At 42.1% G+C, this 16,155-nt stretch overlaps 1 protein-coding gene across 5 annotated transcripts in view; it reads left to right on the plus strand.

The window, feature by feature from the left end:
• Positions 1-16,155, plus strand: part of ZBED1 (zinc finger BED-type containing 1) — a 127,393-nt gene that overhangs the window by 32,834 nt on the left and 78,404 nt on the right. The window contains exons 1-3 of one of the 5 annotated variants that reach the window (XM_033147473.1): positions 2,490-2,604; positions 6,124-6,284; positions 7,916-10,313. In XM_033147473.1, the coding sequence (XP_033003364.1) occupies positions 7,926-10,055 (2,130 nt within the window). In that variant the 5' untranslated portion in view covers positions 2,490-2,604; positions 6,124-6,284; positions 7,916-7,925 and the 3' untranslated portion in view covers positions 10,056-10,313. Of the gene's footprint in view, positions 1-2,357; positions 2,605-3,484; positions 3,507-6,123; positions 6,285-7,915; positions 10,314-16,155 lie in introns of those variants that run through there. The other 4 variants (XM_033147477.1, XM_033147475.1, XM_033147474.1 and 1 more) reach the window with 4 other exon arrangements.

Below are 16,155 nucleotides of genomic sequence, written 5' to 3' on the forward strand. Positions count from 1 at the left end.
AGGAATACCGGTACTAAATAAGGAAGTTATTTTACTGAGTCAGCCCACTGGTCCATTTAGCTCAATATTGTTTACACCAGAGGCGAGGCATCTTTACAGCCCAGTGGTCCAGGTTTGACAGGTGGAAGGAGGCACCTGCCTGTCAGTCATGTGACACCATGGCATTGGGTGACAATGATACCTCTGAAGCGTATTTCCAAGTTGTTTCTGATTAGCACTGAGAGATATCGCCTTTGAAGTGCATTTCCAAACAGTTGCAGGAAGAAACTGCTGTTTTATGAAATTGGGCCCTCACACAGCTCCTGGTAGATACAAGCCATGCATCTGAGCCATGGGGGAGGGGAACTACTAACTGTGACTCCCCTGAAGACCTTAGTGATCAGGCAGGTATATAAGGTGATTCTTGAGGTATCATGGACTCAATTTTTTTAGGACCTTGTAAATTAATACAATAACTTTGACCCTGACCTTGTAGCGTATGGGCTGCCAGTGCAAACTTTTGAGCACTGGCGTTATGTGCTAGCAACAGACTGTCTCCATCAACAGTCTAGCCACAGCATTTTGCAGCCTCCAGACCAGGCCCAAGGGTAGCCCTACATGGAGCCTATCAAAATAATCAAGCCTTGAAGTTATCAATGCATGGATTAATGTGGCTAGACTATCCATCAAAAAACAGCCATAGTTGTTGCACCAGCTATAGTGAGTGAAAGGCACTCCTAGCTACTGAACTTCCAGTGACAAAGATGGATCCAGGAGCGTTCCCAATGATTACTTTTTAAACTCTGAACCTGTTGTTTCAGAGGAAGTGTAACCCCCTCCTGAACAGGCACCTGGCCAATCTTGTATGCATGGGAACTGTCAATCCACAGTGCTCCCATCTTCCCACGGTTCAAGCTCAGTTTATTGGGCCTCATTCAGTCCATCACTGTGCTCAGACAACAGACTCCCCTGACTCAAATGCTATGGAGAAGTAGAGCTGTTATGTCAACAGTGCATTGATGGCCGTTTGCCACCAAACTCCTAGTGACTGCACCCAGTGACTTCATATATATGCTAAACAGCATTGGGGAGAAGATTGTACCTTGTGGCACACCATAGTGCAAAGACCATGCAGCTGGAACCCAGTCTCCCAATGCTACTTTCTGGACACAACCCTCTAGGTAGCAGAAAAAACCACTGTAAAACAGTGCCCCCACAGTTGATACAGGAGTATACCATGGTCCATGGTATCAAAAGTTGTGGAGGTACTGTATCAAGAAGCAGAGTTGCACTCTTCCTGGCCCTCTCCTTGATACAGGTGCACCCCTGCATGTTTAAGGACAGTAGGCACAACCCTGTCACATAGTGATGTAACTACCACATTCTGGACCCATCCAGTCAACCCCTCCTGACTGCCTTTCACCAGCTAGGTGAGGCAGGGGTCAAGAGAGCAGGAAGATGGCTGCATGACTGCAAGAGTCTTGCCCACATCAATTCCTTCTAATTTGTTACTGAGTCATAGACTCTATTGAATGAATGCCATGAATGTGTGTGCTTTGAAGGATGACTTGGGTACCACAGGCACCCTTGATGGATTGAATACAGGGAATAAGAGCAGGCAAATACAATTCTTTAAATTGAAGCACTTCTTTTCATGGGTTCTTTTAACCAAGCTTTGTCTTCCCAGGTCACCTTTTCCAAGGGTGGCAGCAGCAGCAATATATATTCTAATCAGGGCCCTCCATCCTGGAAGATAATTGATGGAGATGGTTTGTGAAGGAGCCCGCGAAAACATTTTAACAAGAGGTCTGACACCTTTAAGGGAGAACTGCATTAGAAACACCAGACTTAAAAATAAATACACCCTCCCTCTTGTCCTGCTTGCTTGATGCCTTCCCACTGGGCAAAATTGCAGGCAAATTTGAATGTCAGCGTCGAAAGGTATTTATTCAATCATGCATTTAACCAGCGTTTATTTTATTTTAAAATATCTACTAGTTTCTCTGGTACTTTTCACCGTAAGGTAGTCAGCTGCTGCTTCCTTTGAATAAGAAATGCGTGTTCCAAAGCAAGTGGAAAAGGCGTTATGTTCTCTATTGTTCCACATTCCGGCAAGTGACCTCATTTCACAGCCTAGGTGGCTTAGAGCCCTATTTCAAAGCATGCAAATTCTTACTGCCGAAATTAGCACGGGGGTAGCAGGAACGGGAAAGTGTATGTAACCGCAGCCCAGTTGCACGCATGGTGTGGAAGGGAGGGTGTAAGGAAGGGAGAGCGAGAGAGCCAGATCGCGAGCGAAGCGCGCACATGCCCGGAAAAGGACTCCTCCTGCTCCTCCTCCTCTTCCGCTGGGTGTAGCTAGCGAGTGTTGTTAGCCGAGCACTCCGGAGCCCGGGAGGCGTTTCGCTTGCGCTGCGCCTCCTCCTGCTGAGGGTAGTGACCGGCCTCCTTTCTCCTTCGAGCCGAGAAAAAGCACAAGCAAGAGCCGGAGGCGGCGGCGTGAAAGAGCCATGTCGCTCCTCTCGCTGGCGCTGCCTGCGATACGAATCTATTGGATCGGCTTCCGCGTCGTGTTGCACCAGCTGCTCCGCCGCCTCCTCCGACCAGGCTGGCCTTTGAAGCCAGGTTAGTAAGGGCTGCGGGTTTCTGGGGGGTGGGGTGGTGTGGTGTGGGGGAGAGGCTGGTCAAAGAAGTGGCGCGGGTGGCGCGCCGAGCTGGGGAAAGGAAAGCGCGCGCGGGCGGGCAACACGAACTCGATTTTCTTCCGCCCGGGGCGGCGGCGAGGAAAGGCTCTTTCTTCCAGGGATTATCACTCTGAAAATCACACACACACACCCAACTGGCAGCGGTAGAGGGGAGCCAAGCCAAATTTTTGCTTCCGCGGAAGGAGGGCACATCTAGGCGCCCGCTTCCCCGGGCTTCGTTTTGTCCCTGCCCGGAGGGGGGATCTTCTTTTCTCGGGCCTGACATCGCACAGCCTAGGCTCGGCCGTGTCAGTATCCTATCCAAGCCCCACCCGCGGCTCTCGCCCCCCCCCGGAGGCATGCAGACCTCTAGCAAATGCGCACACGCCCCCTTCCAGCCGCAAACCTGCACGGCTCCTAGGTTGGACCGACCTGTTATAAGTGCATGCTGTTACAGTTGATAGTACAGGTAGTAGGAACCGCGGACAGTGTCAGGGTTCGAAGTTGAATAATACCTAGTGATGTGGGCAGAAAAGGTACGTTGCAGCAGGCGACACACCCTGGTCAAGAGGATCACCTTGTCCTAGAAAGACCAATGGAAGCAGTAGGCTAACTTCTGAGTCAGTGTGTTTAGGGCTAGGATGTGTTTGTTATCTAAAGAGAAAAAGCAGATAGTTCCTGCCCTGGTGATGCATTTCAGAGGTGCAGTGCGAGGCCGCAGGATCCAAGAAACTACAGAACTTTAGCTGGCCACCATCTTCTTAAAAGTAGAGAGATCCGTAGCTTTTGAGTTTTCACTTTTCTATCTGTATTTTATGAAGCTGAATACAAACATGCCAATCCGTAAGTAAAGTTTCTTATGTACATTCTAAAAATGTTGGAGTAATATATTTCGACTGTACCAAGGGGGTGGAGAACCTCTTAAGTTCTAGAATTGTTAGCAGTTCAGATTTCATAATGTGTCATCCTTGGATAATGTTGCTCTGTTTTGCTCAATTTATAATTGCTTTTCATGGTCTATTACTTTCTTTAAAGCAGACAACAAAAATGCAATAATGTTCACAAGGTAGATGTGACTGATTTTTGAGTCAGAACGTAGTGTTTTACTTTTCTGTAAGAATAGTTAGGGCTGAAAATACATTGTGCTGTCATTGTTGATAGCAGTGTTTTCTTTATGACATAGTTCCAGTTACAGGTAGTGTGCATGCACACGAAAGCTCATACCAGGAACAAACTCAGTTGGTCTCTAAGGTGCTACTAGAAAGAATTTTCGATTTTGTTTTTTCTTTATGACATGTTATATTAAAACTTTGCAGCTGGGGTGCAAGAACCATTCTTAATTAGTTGGTGCCTGGGTGGGTTAAACAATCCTTATTTTGAATGATGTTTCTGCCCTGATGTGGTACAATTAACCATGCTTAGGCCTGCAGAGAAATTCCACATGAGGTCAGCTACTTTCCGCATGCTAAAGGGTCGCTGTGCTAATTCTTATCTTCTGCTTCCTCCCTGCAACAGAACCAGTAGTATTGAATTCTTCATTTAAATTAGTGTTTGATATATAGGATGTAGCTTTCCTTGGGGCTTAATTGCTGACCGCGTGCATAAAACATTTTTAGGTGTAAAAAGTTCTTACTGTATTTAACTTTTGGTTTTCATTTTCAGAAATCTGTCTCACAGGTGCATTTTTATTGCATTTAATGATGCATTAAATGCTCTGCACATTTATTTTCTATTTTGATCTAAAATTATATTCTAAACAGGCCACTAACAGCACAAACCTACGTGTGTTTGTTTGGAAATAAATCCCACTTAGTTTGTTGGGGCTTATTCAAAGTAAATATATATAGAAGGTGTAGGGAACCTTTGGACCTCCCAATGTTGCTGAATTCAAACTCGGATCATTGACCATGTTTGCTGGGACTAATGAGTGTTGCAGTTCAGGGCTGAAGGTTCTCCACACACAGCTGGATTACATCCACACCATGCTATTAAAACACTATTATACCACTTTAGTGGTCAGGCAAAATTCTGGGAACCATAGCTCATTAAGGGTGCTGACCTCACAGAGTTGTAGTTCCCAGCACCCTTAAGAAACCGCAGTTCCCAGGATTCTCCATGACTGTTAAAGTGGTATAAAAGTGCTTAAAGTGTATGATATGGGGTGACCCTGGTGCACAGGATTGCAGCCTAAAGACTTCTTCCTTTTTCATCTGAAAAACATGTCTGCTGGATGTGCAATGTGTGCTTTTGTACAGTATGTTGCTTTGTACTGTCCAGCATCATTAGACATAGATATATGAGATTTCCATGTGGTTTACATATTACTAGATGAGTAAAATATATTAGATTTTAAGACCAAGGGCAGGTGTCGTATCCAAGTCCTAGTATCAGACTTCTGACAACTTGTTGAATTAAGGGTGGGATGGCCCTGCACAACATAAGGACCCAGGACTGACGGCAACCCACATACAGTACTGTACTGATTATCTCATCCCCTTTCCCCACCTATTTGTGGGAATATATATCACACAGGCAGGTTTATCAACAGATGAAAATGCTATGTTCTGTGTTCTACATTAATTCTCTTCTAGCATTTAGGCAGATGGTGGAGTTGGTGGCAGCAGTTGACCAAAATAAAGGCAGACTTTAATCTTTCTCCCTTCCTTCCCAAACAACTTTCTGTTTAAGAAGGTTTTACAATACAGTGGTACCTCGACTTACGAGCGACTCGACTTCCGTATTTTTCAACTTCCGAATGACCTCCGGAAGCGGAAAAATGGCCGCCGCTTCCGAAATTTTCGACTTGCGAAGGGAAAGCGGCGGCACGATACCTCGACTTACAAAAATTTGAATGCGCTTTTTTCGACTTCCGAATTTTTCCCCCCGTTCCGAGATGGCGCTTTCGACTTACGAAGATTTCGACTTATGAGCACGCCTTCGGAACGGATTAATTTCATAAGTCGAGGTACCACTGTACTAAGTTTACAAGCAACTTCCTGTATCTGTGGGGGTTGCATTCGGGGTCAAAGGGCACGTCAGCAGAGTGTGCATAAGCCTGCCTGTTCTGCCCCCACCACACCCCCATTTTGCCCTCTTCTGGGTCCAAAGGGATCCAGGCTTTGACAGTCGCACATCAATTGGACTTGCTTAACATGTATAGTGGCAGGATGAATCCAGGGAACACCTGAACTCTGAACCTTTTATTTGGCAGCAGGCTTGCTGGGTTATTATTATTTTTAATTATGATTGACTTAAAAATATATGGATCAAAATTCTTGTGGATTCTTCATGTTTTATTTATTTATTTATTTATTTATTTATTCAGAAACACTTTTTAGTCCACTTCCTTTTGCTTCCAAGTTTCTCTGTATTCCAGGAGAAAGTCTTTAGGCCCCCAAACTGTGTAACAATTTGAACCTACCGGTATATATGCTGCTTCATGTTTTGTTTCCCTTGTCAGTTAGGAGTTGTGAGACAACATACTGTGGATCTTTTAAGCTGCTGTCTCTTTGGGAATGATGTGGCAGAACAAGATTGGGTCAGTAATTTGCGCTGACAGTTTCAAAGCATGGATATTAATTACAGTAAAGAATGCATCAGTTTCTAAGCAGCGAGGTTTAGGTAAGAATTGCTGCTTCTTATTCAGCAGCAACTGTAATTGCAACTCTTTGAAGATTAGTTTAAACCAGCCAGGCACTTTCTTAGGCATCTTAATTTTTTCAGGATTGACTTCTTAAATATTCTTAGCCTTGAGCATCTCATTAATGAATGTAAATTATGTAAATTTGAATATGTTGAGTAATTAAGTTGCATTCCAAAAATATGGATGCTTGTGGTGCGTATTTGAGTGTCTTAGGGGAGTGTAAAAAGAGTCATCATCAGAATGTGTAGGCAGACTCTGGTGGCCTGAAGGAATCTGATAGGCACTCATGAAAGGGGCAGCCAAGAGACTTTCCTGGATGACCTGACACTTATTTGCTATCCCCAAGGGAATTAGTAGGGCACTAATGCAAGGATTCTAAAATTACTTACACACACACACACACACACACACATGCATATATGCATACATACATCACACTTGCATACCAAATACAGAAAGATGGCATAGAATATGAAAATCACAATGCAACAATAACAGCAGTAGGAAAAAACCCAATAACATACTAATAGTTGTATTTTTATTTATCTAACTTGCAGTATTTTTAAAGCCCACAAAAATGTCTACTGGCCTGCCTGTACAGCCACACATACCTATATTAATTAACTGTAGTGCATTGATAACCTCAAAGGGAGAGAGAGAGAGAAAAGACAACAATCAACTAATTTACAGAAGCTCCCGTTGAGGCAGTTCTTAATCACACAATTGACTGCCCACAGCGAGTATGTGCAAACCTGAATTAATTAGGGCTTAAATATTGTCAAGAACTGAGATACTTACTTGCCATGGTGAGTGCCTTTCCTCCCATTGGTAAGTGTCATGAATTCCTGACCACCTGAGCTTGGGTATGGGGAGGAGAGTTCCTGCAGTCACATTGTGCTTTGAAATTGTTATCAGGTCTTATAGAGGTCAGCCTGCTTCTCCTTGGGTCCTCAGCTGGTGATAGACTGCAACTGTCATAACTCCTGACCATTGGCTTGGGGTGATGAGACATTTGCAGTCCAACAACATCTGGGACCCAGAGTTGAAGAACACGGAGCATCCCTTACTATCTTCCTGATCCAGGAGCAGGAAAAAGCAGGAAATCATCCTTGGCATTATGCTGTGCGTTGGAAGTGCTCAGAGTGCCATCAGAAACAAGACCATGCTGGGAAATAAGCTTCCCCTCCCACAGAGTTGGAGGAAGGAGCATATTTGTGGCAACCCAATTTTTGGTCAGCTGTCAAGGCCATCCAAAATGTATTGTTCCCTTAGTGCTTTGTCATAGTTTCACTGCTGAAATGACGTAAGTTGCTTGCGGTAAGGAGATGAGTGCAAGCTAAAACTGAGACCACTACACTGAGACATTGGCTCTAGTTCTACAGACCATGTAACTTTTAGTTTTGGACAAGTCTTATGTCGACACCCTGAATTTGTCATATGGTGTACAGATACATAGGCTGTGGTGTGTCCTACTTGCAGAATCGGAGCCACCCTCAAATGTATTCAGATAATACTAAGTATGTTGTGCTTGTTTGCAGAAGCACTGATTTCTCATATTTGATCAGACCTACGCTTTCTCATTTTATGTTTGTTTGCTGCCTTTTATCAGGTGCTCATTAATGAGTGAAGAACCAAAAGGTTGGGACTGTGGCCAAGAAGCAATGGAGAATAAAAGTTTGGAAACTTCCCCGTCAGACCTAAAGTTAGTGGCCCACCCAAGAGCAAAGAGCAAAGTTTGGAAGTACTTTGGCTTTGATACCAATGCGGAAGGATGTATAATGCAGTGGAAGAAAATCTACTGCCGCATTTGCATGGCACAGATAGCCTATTCAGGAAACACGTCCAACCTCTCTTACCACCTTGAAAAGAATCATCCAGATGAGTTTTGCGAGTTTGTGAAAAGCAACACGGAGCAAATGAGGGAGGCCTTTGCCACGGCGTTTTCAAAACTGAAGCCAGAATCGTCTCAGCAGGTTGTTCAGGACACCTTAATTATGAAGGCAGGTCACAGTTACGAGAATAAAAAGCACCAAGAGCTAACATTGGCAGTGATTAGCTTAATATGTGAGGGGTTATATCCTCCTTCCATTGTAGATGAGCCGACCTTCAAGAACCTTTTAAGAACGGCCGACCCCAGATATGAACTTCCTTGTAGAAAGTATTTCTGCACAAAAGCGATTCCTGAAAAATATATGGCTGTTAGGGATGTTGTGCTAAAAGAACTGACTGATATCCCATGGTGCGGCATATCCTCTGACATGTGGAGAAGTGGGAACCAGAACAGATCCTACGTAACACTGTCAGTTCATTTTCTCAGCAATGGCGCTTCCAGCTGCCTGGCTATTAATTCCCGGTGTTTAAAAACATTTGAAGTGCCCGAGGAAAACACCGCAGAGACTATTACGCGAGTACTTTATGAGATATTCATTGAATGGGGGATCAGTACAAAAGTTTTTGGTGCTACAACAGATTATGGGAAAGACATTGTGAAAGCTTGCTCTCTTCTCGACATTCCAGTGCAGATGCCTTGCTTAGGGCAAACTTTTAATGCAGGTATACAGCAAGCTTTTCAGCTTCCTAAGCTGTGTGGTTTCCTGTCGAGGTGTCGGAAGCTGGTGGAATATTTTCAGCAGTCTTCCGTAGCCATGTGCATGTTGAGCGAGAAGCAAAAGCAGCAGAACACTCCACCCTGCATGCTTGTGAGCGACCGTGTTTCCTGGTGGGGAAGCACCCTTGCCATGCTGCAGCGACTCAAGGAGCAGCAGTTCGTAATTGCCGCAGTTCTTGTGGAGGACAGCAATAATCACCACCTGATGTTGGAAGCCAGTGAGTGGAATACAATTGAAGGCTTGGTGGACTTGCTCCAGCCATTCAAGCAGGTTGCCGAAATGATGTCTGCTTCTAAATACCCAACAATAAGTATGGTGAAGCCTCTCCTTCACATGCTGCTGAACACAACACTAAACATCAAAGAAAATGACTTGAAAGAAATCAGTATGGCAAAGGAAGTGATAGCCAAAGAATTGTCCACAACATACCAGCATGCGCCCGATATAGACATGTTTCTCAACGTTGCAACTTTCCTGGACCCCAGGTACAAGAAACTTCCATTTCTTTCAGCATTTGAGAGACTGCAGGTTGAAAACAGAGTGGTAGAGGACGCAAAAAGTCTCCTAGAGGAAGTAAAGGAGAACACATTGAGGCCTGAAGAAAAGTTTTTTGCATTGTCTGAAGAGCCACCAGTGAAAAAAATGGTAATTTCCTCTACCCCTCCTCCCACTAGTGCCATCAATAACATGCTTGCAGAGATATTTTGCCAGACAGGGGGTGCTGAAGACCAAGAGGAGTGGCATGCTCAGATTATTGAGGAGCTGAGTAATTTCAAATCGCAGAAAGTTCTTGGACTAAATGAAGATCCACTCAAGTGGTGGTCTGACAGGCTAGCTTTATTTCCTGTTTTGCCAAAGGTACTTCAGAAATACTGGTGTATTGTGGCCACAAGGGTTTTCCCCGAACGTCTCTTTGGTTCCTCTGCAAACATGGTTAGTGCTAAGAGAAATCTGTTAGCCCCGGCCCATGTAGACGAACAAATCTTTTTGTATGAGAACTCTCGCAATGGGTCAGAAGCTGAGCCAGAGGAAGAAGATGAAGGTGAATGGGGCTTGGATCAAGAGCACATCACGAGTCTAAGTGACTCCACAAATGTAAACAGCAGTTTCTTTAATATGCGAGACAGTGGCTTCATGTAGGAGAAATGCTTAATGGTACATTTTTTTCAGAGGAAAGGGTGTTTGTTTTAAGCTGCCATTACCAAAAAATAGTTTCACATGAAGATAATGTTGTAAATACCGAATGCTTGTAACATAGCTTTGTTTTATGTGTGTGTGTGTTGTCTTAAATCTTGAGTGCAACCTGTGACTCCAAAACATGGAAGTAGGCTTGAGAGTTATTATTGAATTCAAATCCATATTCAGGCAAAACTTTTAAACCTGTTAAGTGTCCTCTGTTGTTGTAGTTATTATTATTATTACTACTATTACTATTATTTATTGAATTTATCTGATGGAGCACAGGCCAGCAAACACATCCATAGTAAAACAATATTTATTTATTTTTTAAAAAGCGAAACAGCTAATACAACAACATTAAAAAAAATTACAGGTAAATTTACAGCTACAGTTAAAAAGGTTCTTTCATCCAGGGATCCCAGGGTTGCAAGGAACAGTATCTGGGTAAACAGGAACAGTTGGTTAGAGTGTGGTGCTGATAACGCCGAGGTTGCAAGTTTGATCCCCATATGGGACAGCTGCATATTCCTGCATTGCAGGGGTTGGACTACGTGATCCTCAGGATCCCTTCCAACTCTACATTCTATGATTTTCAGATTCCTTCTGAAAGTCAGTAATGGTGGAGACAGACCCACCTCACCAGAAAGAGCAATTCCACAAATGGGAAACCACTACTGAAAAGGCCCTGTTGTAGGTCAACACCAACTAGGCAGCCCCAAGTGGTGGCACCATCAGCAAGGCCTCACCTGCCAGTTGTAGAATCTGATGTGGTTGATCCTCAAGAAGGTGTTCATTTAGGTAATTGGGCCCCAAGCCATTTAGGGGTTTATATACTGGTACTAACACCTTGAAATGGGTCAACTAGCTCACTGGAAACCAGTGAAGCACTTTCAGGACCATTGAAGGGCTTTGTCACTTACCAGCCTAGCAGTCACGTTCTACAGGAATCCAGACAGGTTACTAGAGCATAGGCAACTGAAGCCAGGCTGTCCTGGTCCAAGAGTGGCTGTAGCTTGTGAATCGACCTAAGCTGGACATCAGCACTCCTATCCATCAGCTTACTCTCAGACTACAAGCCTGTTCCTTCAGAGGCAGTGTAGTTCCTCCTAGAACAGGCCACACACCTAATTTCTGGACATGGGAGCTACCAAAACACAGTATCTCAATTTTACCAGTTTATTGCAGAGCAGCAATCTCCTAGTAGTACTTTCTGGTAGCAACTCTACAGGTAGTGGAACCACTGAATATAGTACTTCCAACTCCCAGCTCATGGTGTCAAAAGTTGCTGAGGGGTGAAGGTGAAACAACAGTCACCATCCCCATCTCTCTCCTGATAAAGGTAACCAAGGCTATTCTTGTGTCCAAACCAGATCTGAAACCAGATTGGAATGGATATAGATAATCTGTTTCTGCTTGCTGGCCGCTATCCTCTTAGTCAACTTGCCTGGGAAGGGAATATTGAGAGACTGTAGATTTTCTAAAACCTTTGGAGCCAGGTAGGATCTATTAAAGAAGTGTCAAACCACTGCCTGTTTTAAGGTGGTGAGATTAACTTCTTCCCACAGTGAGGCATGCTTTTAGGAATAGGACACACAAGTAAAAAGGGTAAATTCTAAGCAATTACTCAGCCCTTCTGCTATGCGCAGAAGTAACATGTTGAATGGTCAAGCCTAATAGATGGTTTAACTCCATTGCAGAGCTTATTTGCTCTAGGGGTTTGAAGCCTTAAAAGCTTTGATCTGAACATCCTCAAGTGTTTAAATATTTAAAGTTTTAAAGGTAAGATCAGAACTCCAAGGTGTTTAAAAAAAAGAACCCAATTTAATGGATTGCTTCAAATGTTACTCTCCTCAATAGATTAGTTTCTGTGTTGGAAGCAATATGTGTCCTCTAATATGTTAAATCAAAGATGCTCACGCTTCCATTCGTTTTTGCCGTGATGGATGTGGTACTTAGAGTCCTGAAACATGTACCTGAATGTGTCCTCAGAGAAAGTGTAGCATGAGATGACTCGTTAAGATTTGCTGTACTGTTGTATTGCTGACTGTCACAGTAAAATATAATGGATCATGAAGTTTGCACATACACAGAAATGTGAGCATTGTGAGTTAAGATGCTTGTTAATGTCTTCTCCAGTGCACACGTTTAGGATTTGGTGACAACCTGATTCTTCACCTCACTTTCCCCCCTTCAAATAAGAGTCTGTTAGTATAACATGCCAACATTGCCAGATTGGCTGGTTGGACAGTGAATGTTGGTCATGATTCAACACAAAATTCAATACAGAATTCAACATGTTTAGGCTTAGCGATTTCAGTGGACTTCAGTATGTTTACCTCTTTCCTGAATAGTTTCCTTTGTATGATATAGTACCCTCATATATTTTATGAAATTAAAGGCTTTTTTAAAAAAACCAAAGGGCATGCAGGGATGAAACAAGTTTTAACTTGTGCTTGTAAAATGTGTTACCCTTGCCTCCTGCTTCAGACTCCAAGTTCTGGTTCTGGAATACAGTTTTTGCCATGCCCGAACTTGCAATTGCCCTCTTCTGTAACTCTTCTGATCAAATTCAAGGAGGATTTTTCAATTATTTTGGAGCTTTATGTTCAGTTTCATACATGTCTAAATGTTGACTGGATAGAGATGCAGGTTTTACATTATTTAATGTAATAATATTTAATGTTATAAGAATGGGCTTCAGTGTGCCTTGGGTTCACACACACTCTTTCCCTTTCTTACTTTATTGTGAGGTGTGGGGAGATTGAAAGCTTTCACTTTTGGTTCAAATAAACTGCAGTTTCATATTTGTCTGAACTTCAGTAGCTGTCTTTCATTCCAACTCTTGTTGTTTGAAGTAAACAAGAATCAAACTGATTTCAGATGGTTTTGTTTGCTATCCAGGGGAAGGATGAACCACACATTCCTGAGGTTGGATGTAATGGGGAAACTGGTTTATTCAAAACAAATAGATGCTGTCAGTGTTCTCCATCAGGTGTGAAGGAGGAGAAGGAAGGAGTAAGTGCATGAGTTCAAGTGGCTCATTCTCAACCATAGTTTTAATGTAATGTCTAAATTTGGCCAATGGTTCTTATTACTATTGAAGCAAAAATTGTCTTGTATCGGTCAAAACAATATGGCTTTAATTTGAGGATACTGATATGTCTAATGCACATGTACACTTAATGAACTTAATTTTATACCACTGTTATTATAAAATTTAAGTTGGAAATGGTCTGACAGTCCTTTTTGCTGAATAGAACATAATTATATTGTGATGATTTAATGTGACTGACAATTGTTTTACCTACAGACAGTTCTTTTAGAGCATTTCTTGGTAAAACTGGTGTACATAAATACATCATTTTATTTGTATGCCACCTTTCCATAGGTAAAACCATGCTCAAGGCAGCTTGCAACATTAATATTACATAATTACAAACATAACAAAAGTAGTCATAGATAACAAATAAAACATGAAACAGTACCCAAACAAATTGAAACAATTTCCACATAAATCATAATAAGATCCAAAATAAAGATACATATAATAAGAATATCAATAACAGCAGCAACCTCCCTGCAACAAAAACCCCTAAACAATACCCCAACCCAAGAGTCTGTTCAGCAGCCTCAGCTTTTGTAGTTGGAGTCACTCGGGTGGAAAAAGGCCAGCAAGGCAGGGAGCAAGTCTTCCAGGACTCGCAGCCAAGATGGTGTATGGTGTGAAGTGTAACCATTCATGATAACCTGGTTCCATACAGGTCTTTTTCATGTTTGTCACTTCCTGTTGAGAAACCAGTTAAGTGAACTGGCCCCAGTTCTTATCATGCTGTAATATGCAGGTAGTAAAACTGTGTCCACAAAGTATCTCAAGTCTAATTTTATGTGGCCGATGATACCTCCTGAAGCCCCATTTCATACTTCCCTCTCATGGACAGAATATATAGGTAAGATAAGATCTATAGCTTGCTGTGCCAGTTCAGTATCACAGAATTTGATGCGGCTTCAGCACAGGAGAGAGATTTTGACCACATGACTATTTAGACAATATTGCATTTCTGCCACATTGGAATTACTAAGTAGCTGCCTGAGATGGCTTAAAACCTTCGATTATTTTGTAGACATAAATATATAACAATGTTCCGTAGTTCTTTTAGTTAAGCAAATCTTTTATCACTAGCTTTAGTCTTATTAAGAGATGAATAGTTCTGTTTTTTTAAAGTTTCTTAAGGATATTGCCAATGCACTACACTCTCTAGTGCAGTGGTTCTCAAACGTCTCTGGGCCAAACTTTTTAGAATAAAAAATTATTGCCTCCATTTATTGTTGGAAAACAAAAAGAAAAAAACAAAAACAACTCCTAGCAGTGCTTGATTTTGAAAGAGTATCCACATTCTGCAAATAAAAAAATATTATTTTGATACTATACTACACTGAAATATTTAAATGTTACTTTGATTGTCCTTGTATCTTGCCCCTATGCTTTCCATCCTCTCCTGCTACACCAGTGTGGCACACCATACCCTTTGATAACCACTGCTCTTGTGCTTCCTGGGCTTCTCTATATAGCACAGAAAGCAAGACAGAAGAGTTCTGATATTGTATATACCCGTACCTACACAAATATTTACATATGTTGTTGGTTTCTTTGTTGACAATGAACCTTCATGTATACCCCCTACACATGAATTTAATTCAATCAATGCAGAAGGCACTTATTTTTAAAACCACTATATTACAGAAGCACCCATTATTGTTTGACTTTACTCATGTAGACACAGGGCGTAAATTTAATGTGTGTATCAGCCATGTACAGCTCAAATCAGTAGAATCTTCTGACATCCTGCTGAATATGCTGTCACAGCATGGGCATTTTAAAATATAGCTTGGCGAATCCCATTATGGAGCGTAGTTTCTAGAAAGTGATCGAAAGCAGTATGTCAAAATATTCTTAACTAATAAGCCATTTAACCCATACTGTCCCCCCCCTTCTGATTCTCAGCTGTTGCAATGTGACCAGATAAAGGCATCAAGGAAGTAAGTACCGATGAAATGGTGATATTAATCTGATTTGAACTTGCTGAATTTTAAATCCATGGGAGCTCAAGATGAAATTTAAACAGCAAATTAGACTTATGCTGTCGTAGGCTATATTTGTTCCACCACGCCTAAATACAGTAATCAACTTCTACCTACTGTCAATGTTATTCCAGCTACCATGACTGAAAACATGAAATGGTTGGCTATGCCTTTCCCATATCCTGTATTCTGGCCCAGGAAGTAAATTTTGTCAGAGCTGTGGTTGAACTGAAAGTATTTTCCTTTCACACAGCGGACTTCCTTTGGAGCTGGCGCTAGGTGTCATTGGAAGATAGGGAACAGTCTTATATAGAGGTCTGGTCCATGTAGCCATACACTATTTACTGATGAGCTAATACGAGTCAAAGGCTTTGTTCCATCCTGGCTATCAGAAATTACTTAATTGGAGATGCTGGAGACTCAATCTGATACTGTTTGTTTCAAAGCATATGCTCATCCATTGAGCTTAGCCCCTTCAAAAGTTGTATTTCAAAAATTGTAAAAAGAAAACAAAACCCCAAAAACCCAATTGTTTCTACTTGCAGAGCTAATTATGTCTCGTCTTCCTTGCCTTGTATTTTCAAGTGCTTCAAACCCTTCTTTTTTCTAAGTTCATTTCTTTCTTTTAAAAAATGCCTTTTTCAGAAAAGGATTTGATTTCATTACCTAAAGGGTTGTTTCTAGAGGTCTTGGGGTGGAAGGGGCATAAATGTGACTTTTCAAAGTGAAATGGAGCATTTGAGGATAGAGATGGATAGAATGGGTTTAAGTGTAGAAGTTCCACTTGGCCTCATACAATGCATTTCTGGCTTTAAATTTTTTTGGTATCCAAAATAAAATTGTACATGGTTGAAATGACATGTTGCTGTGATCTGAAACAGTTGTAAGTCCTTTCTGTTGTGCGTGATTTATTTGATGTCTTAAGCTCAGACTTAATAAACCCACAGAAAATGGTTCCTGTAATTTTTCAAACAAATAGCAA

Source organism: Lacerta agilis, chromosome 4, assembly GCF_009819535.1.
Source record: "Lacerta agilis isolate rLacAgi1 chromosome 4, rLacAgi1.pri, whole genome shotgun sequence".
NCBI classification, from domain to species: Eukaryota; Metazoa; Chordata; class Lepidosauria; order Squamata; family Lacertidae; genus Lacerta; species Lacerta agilis.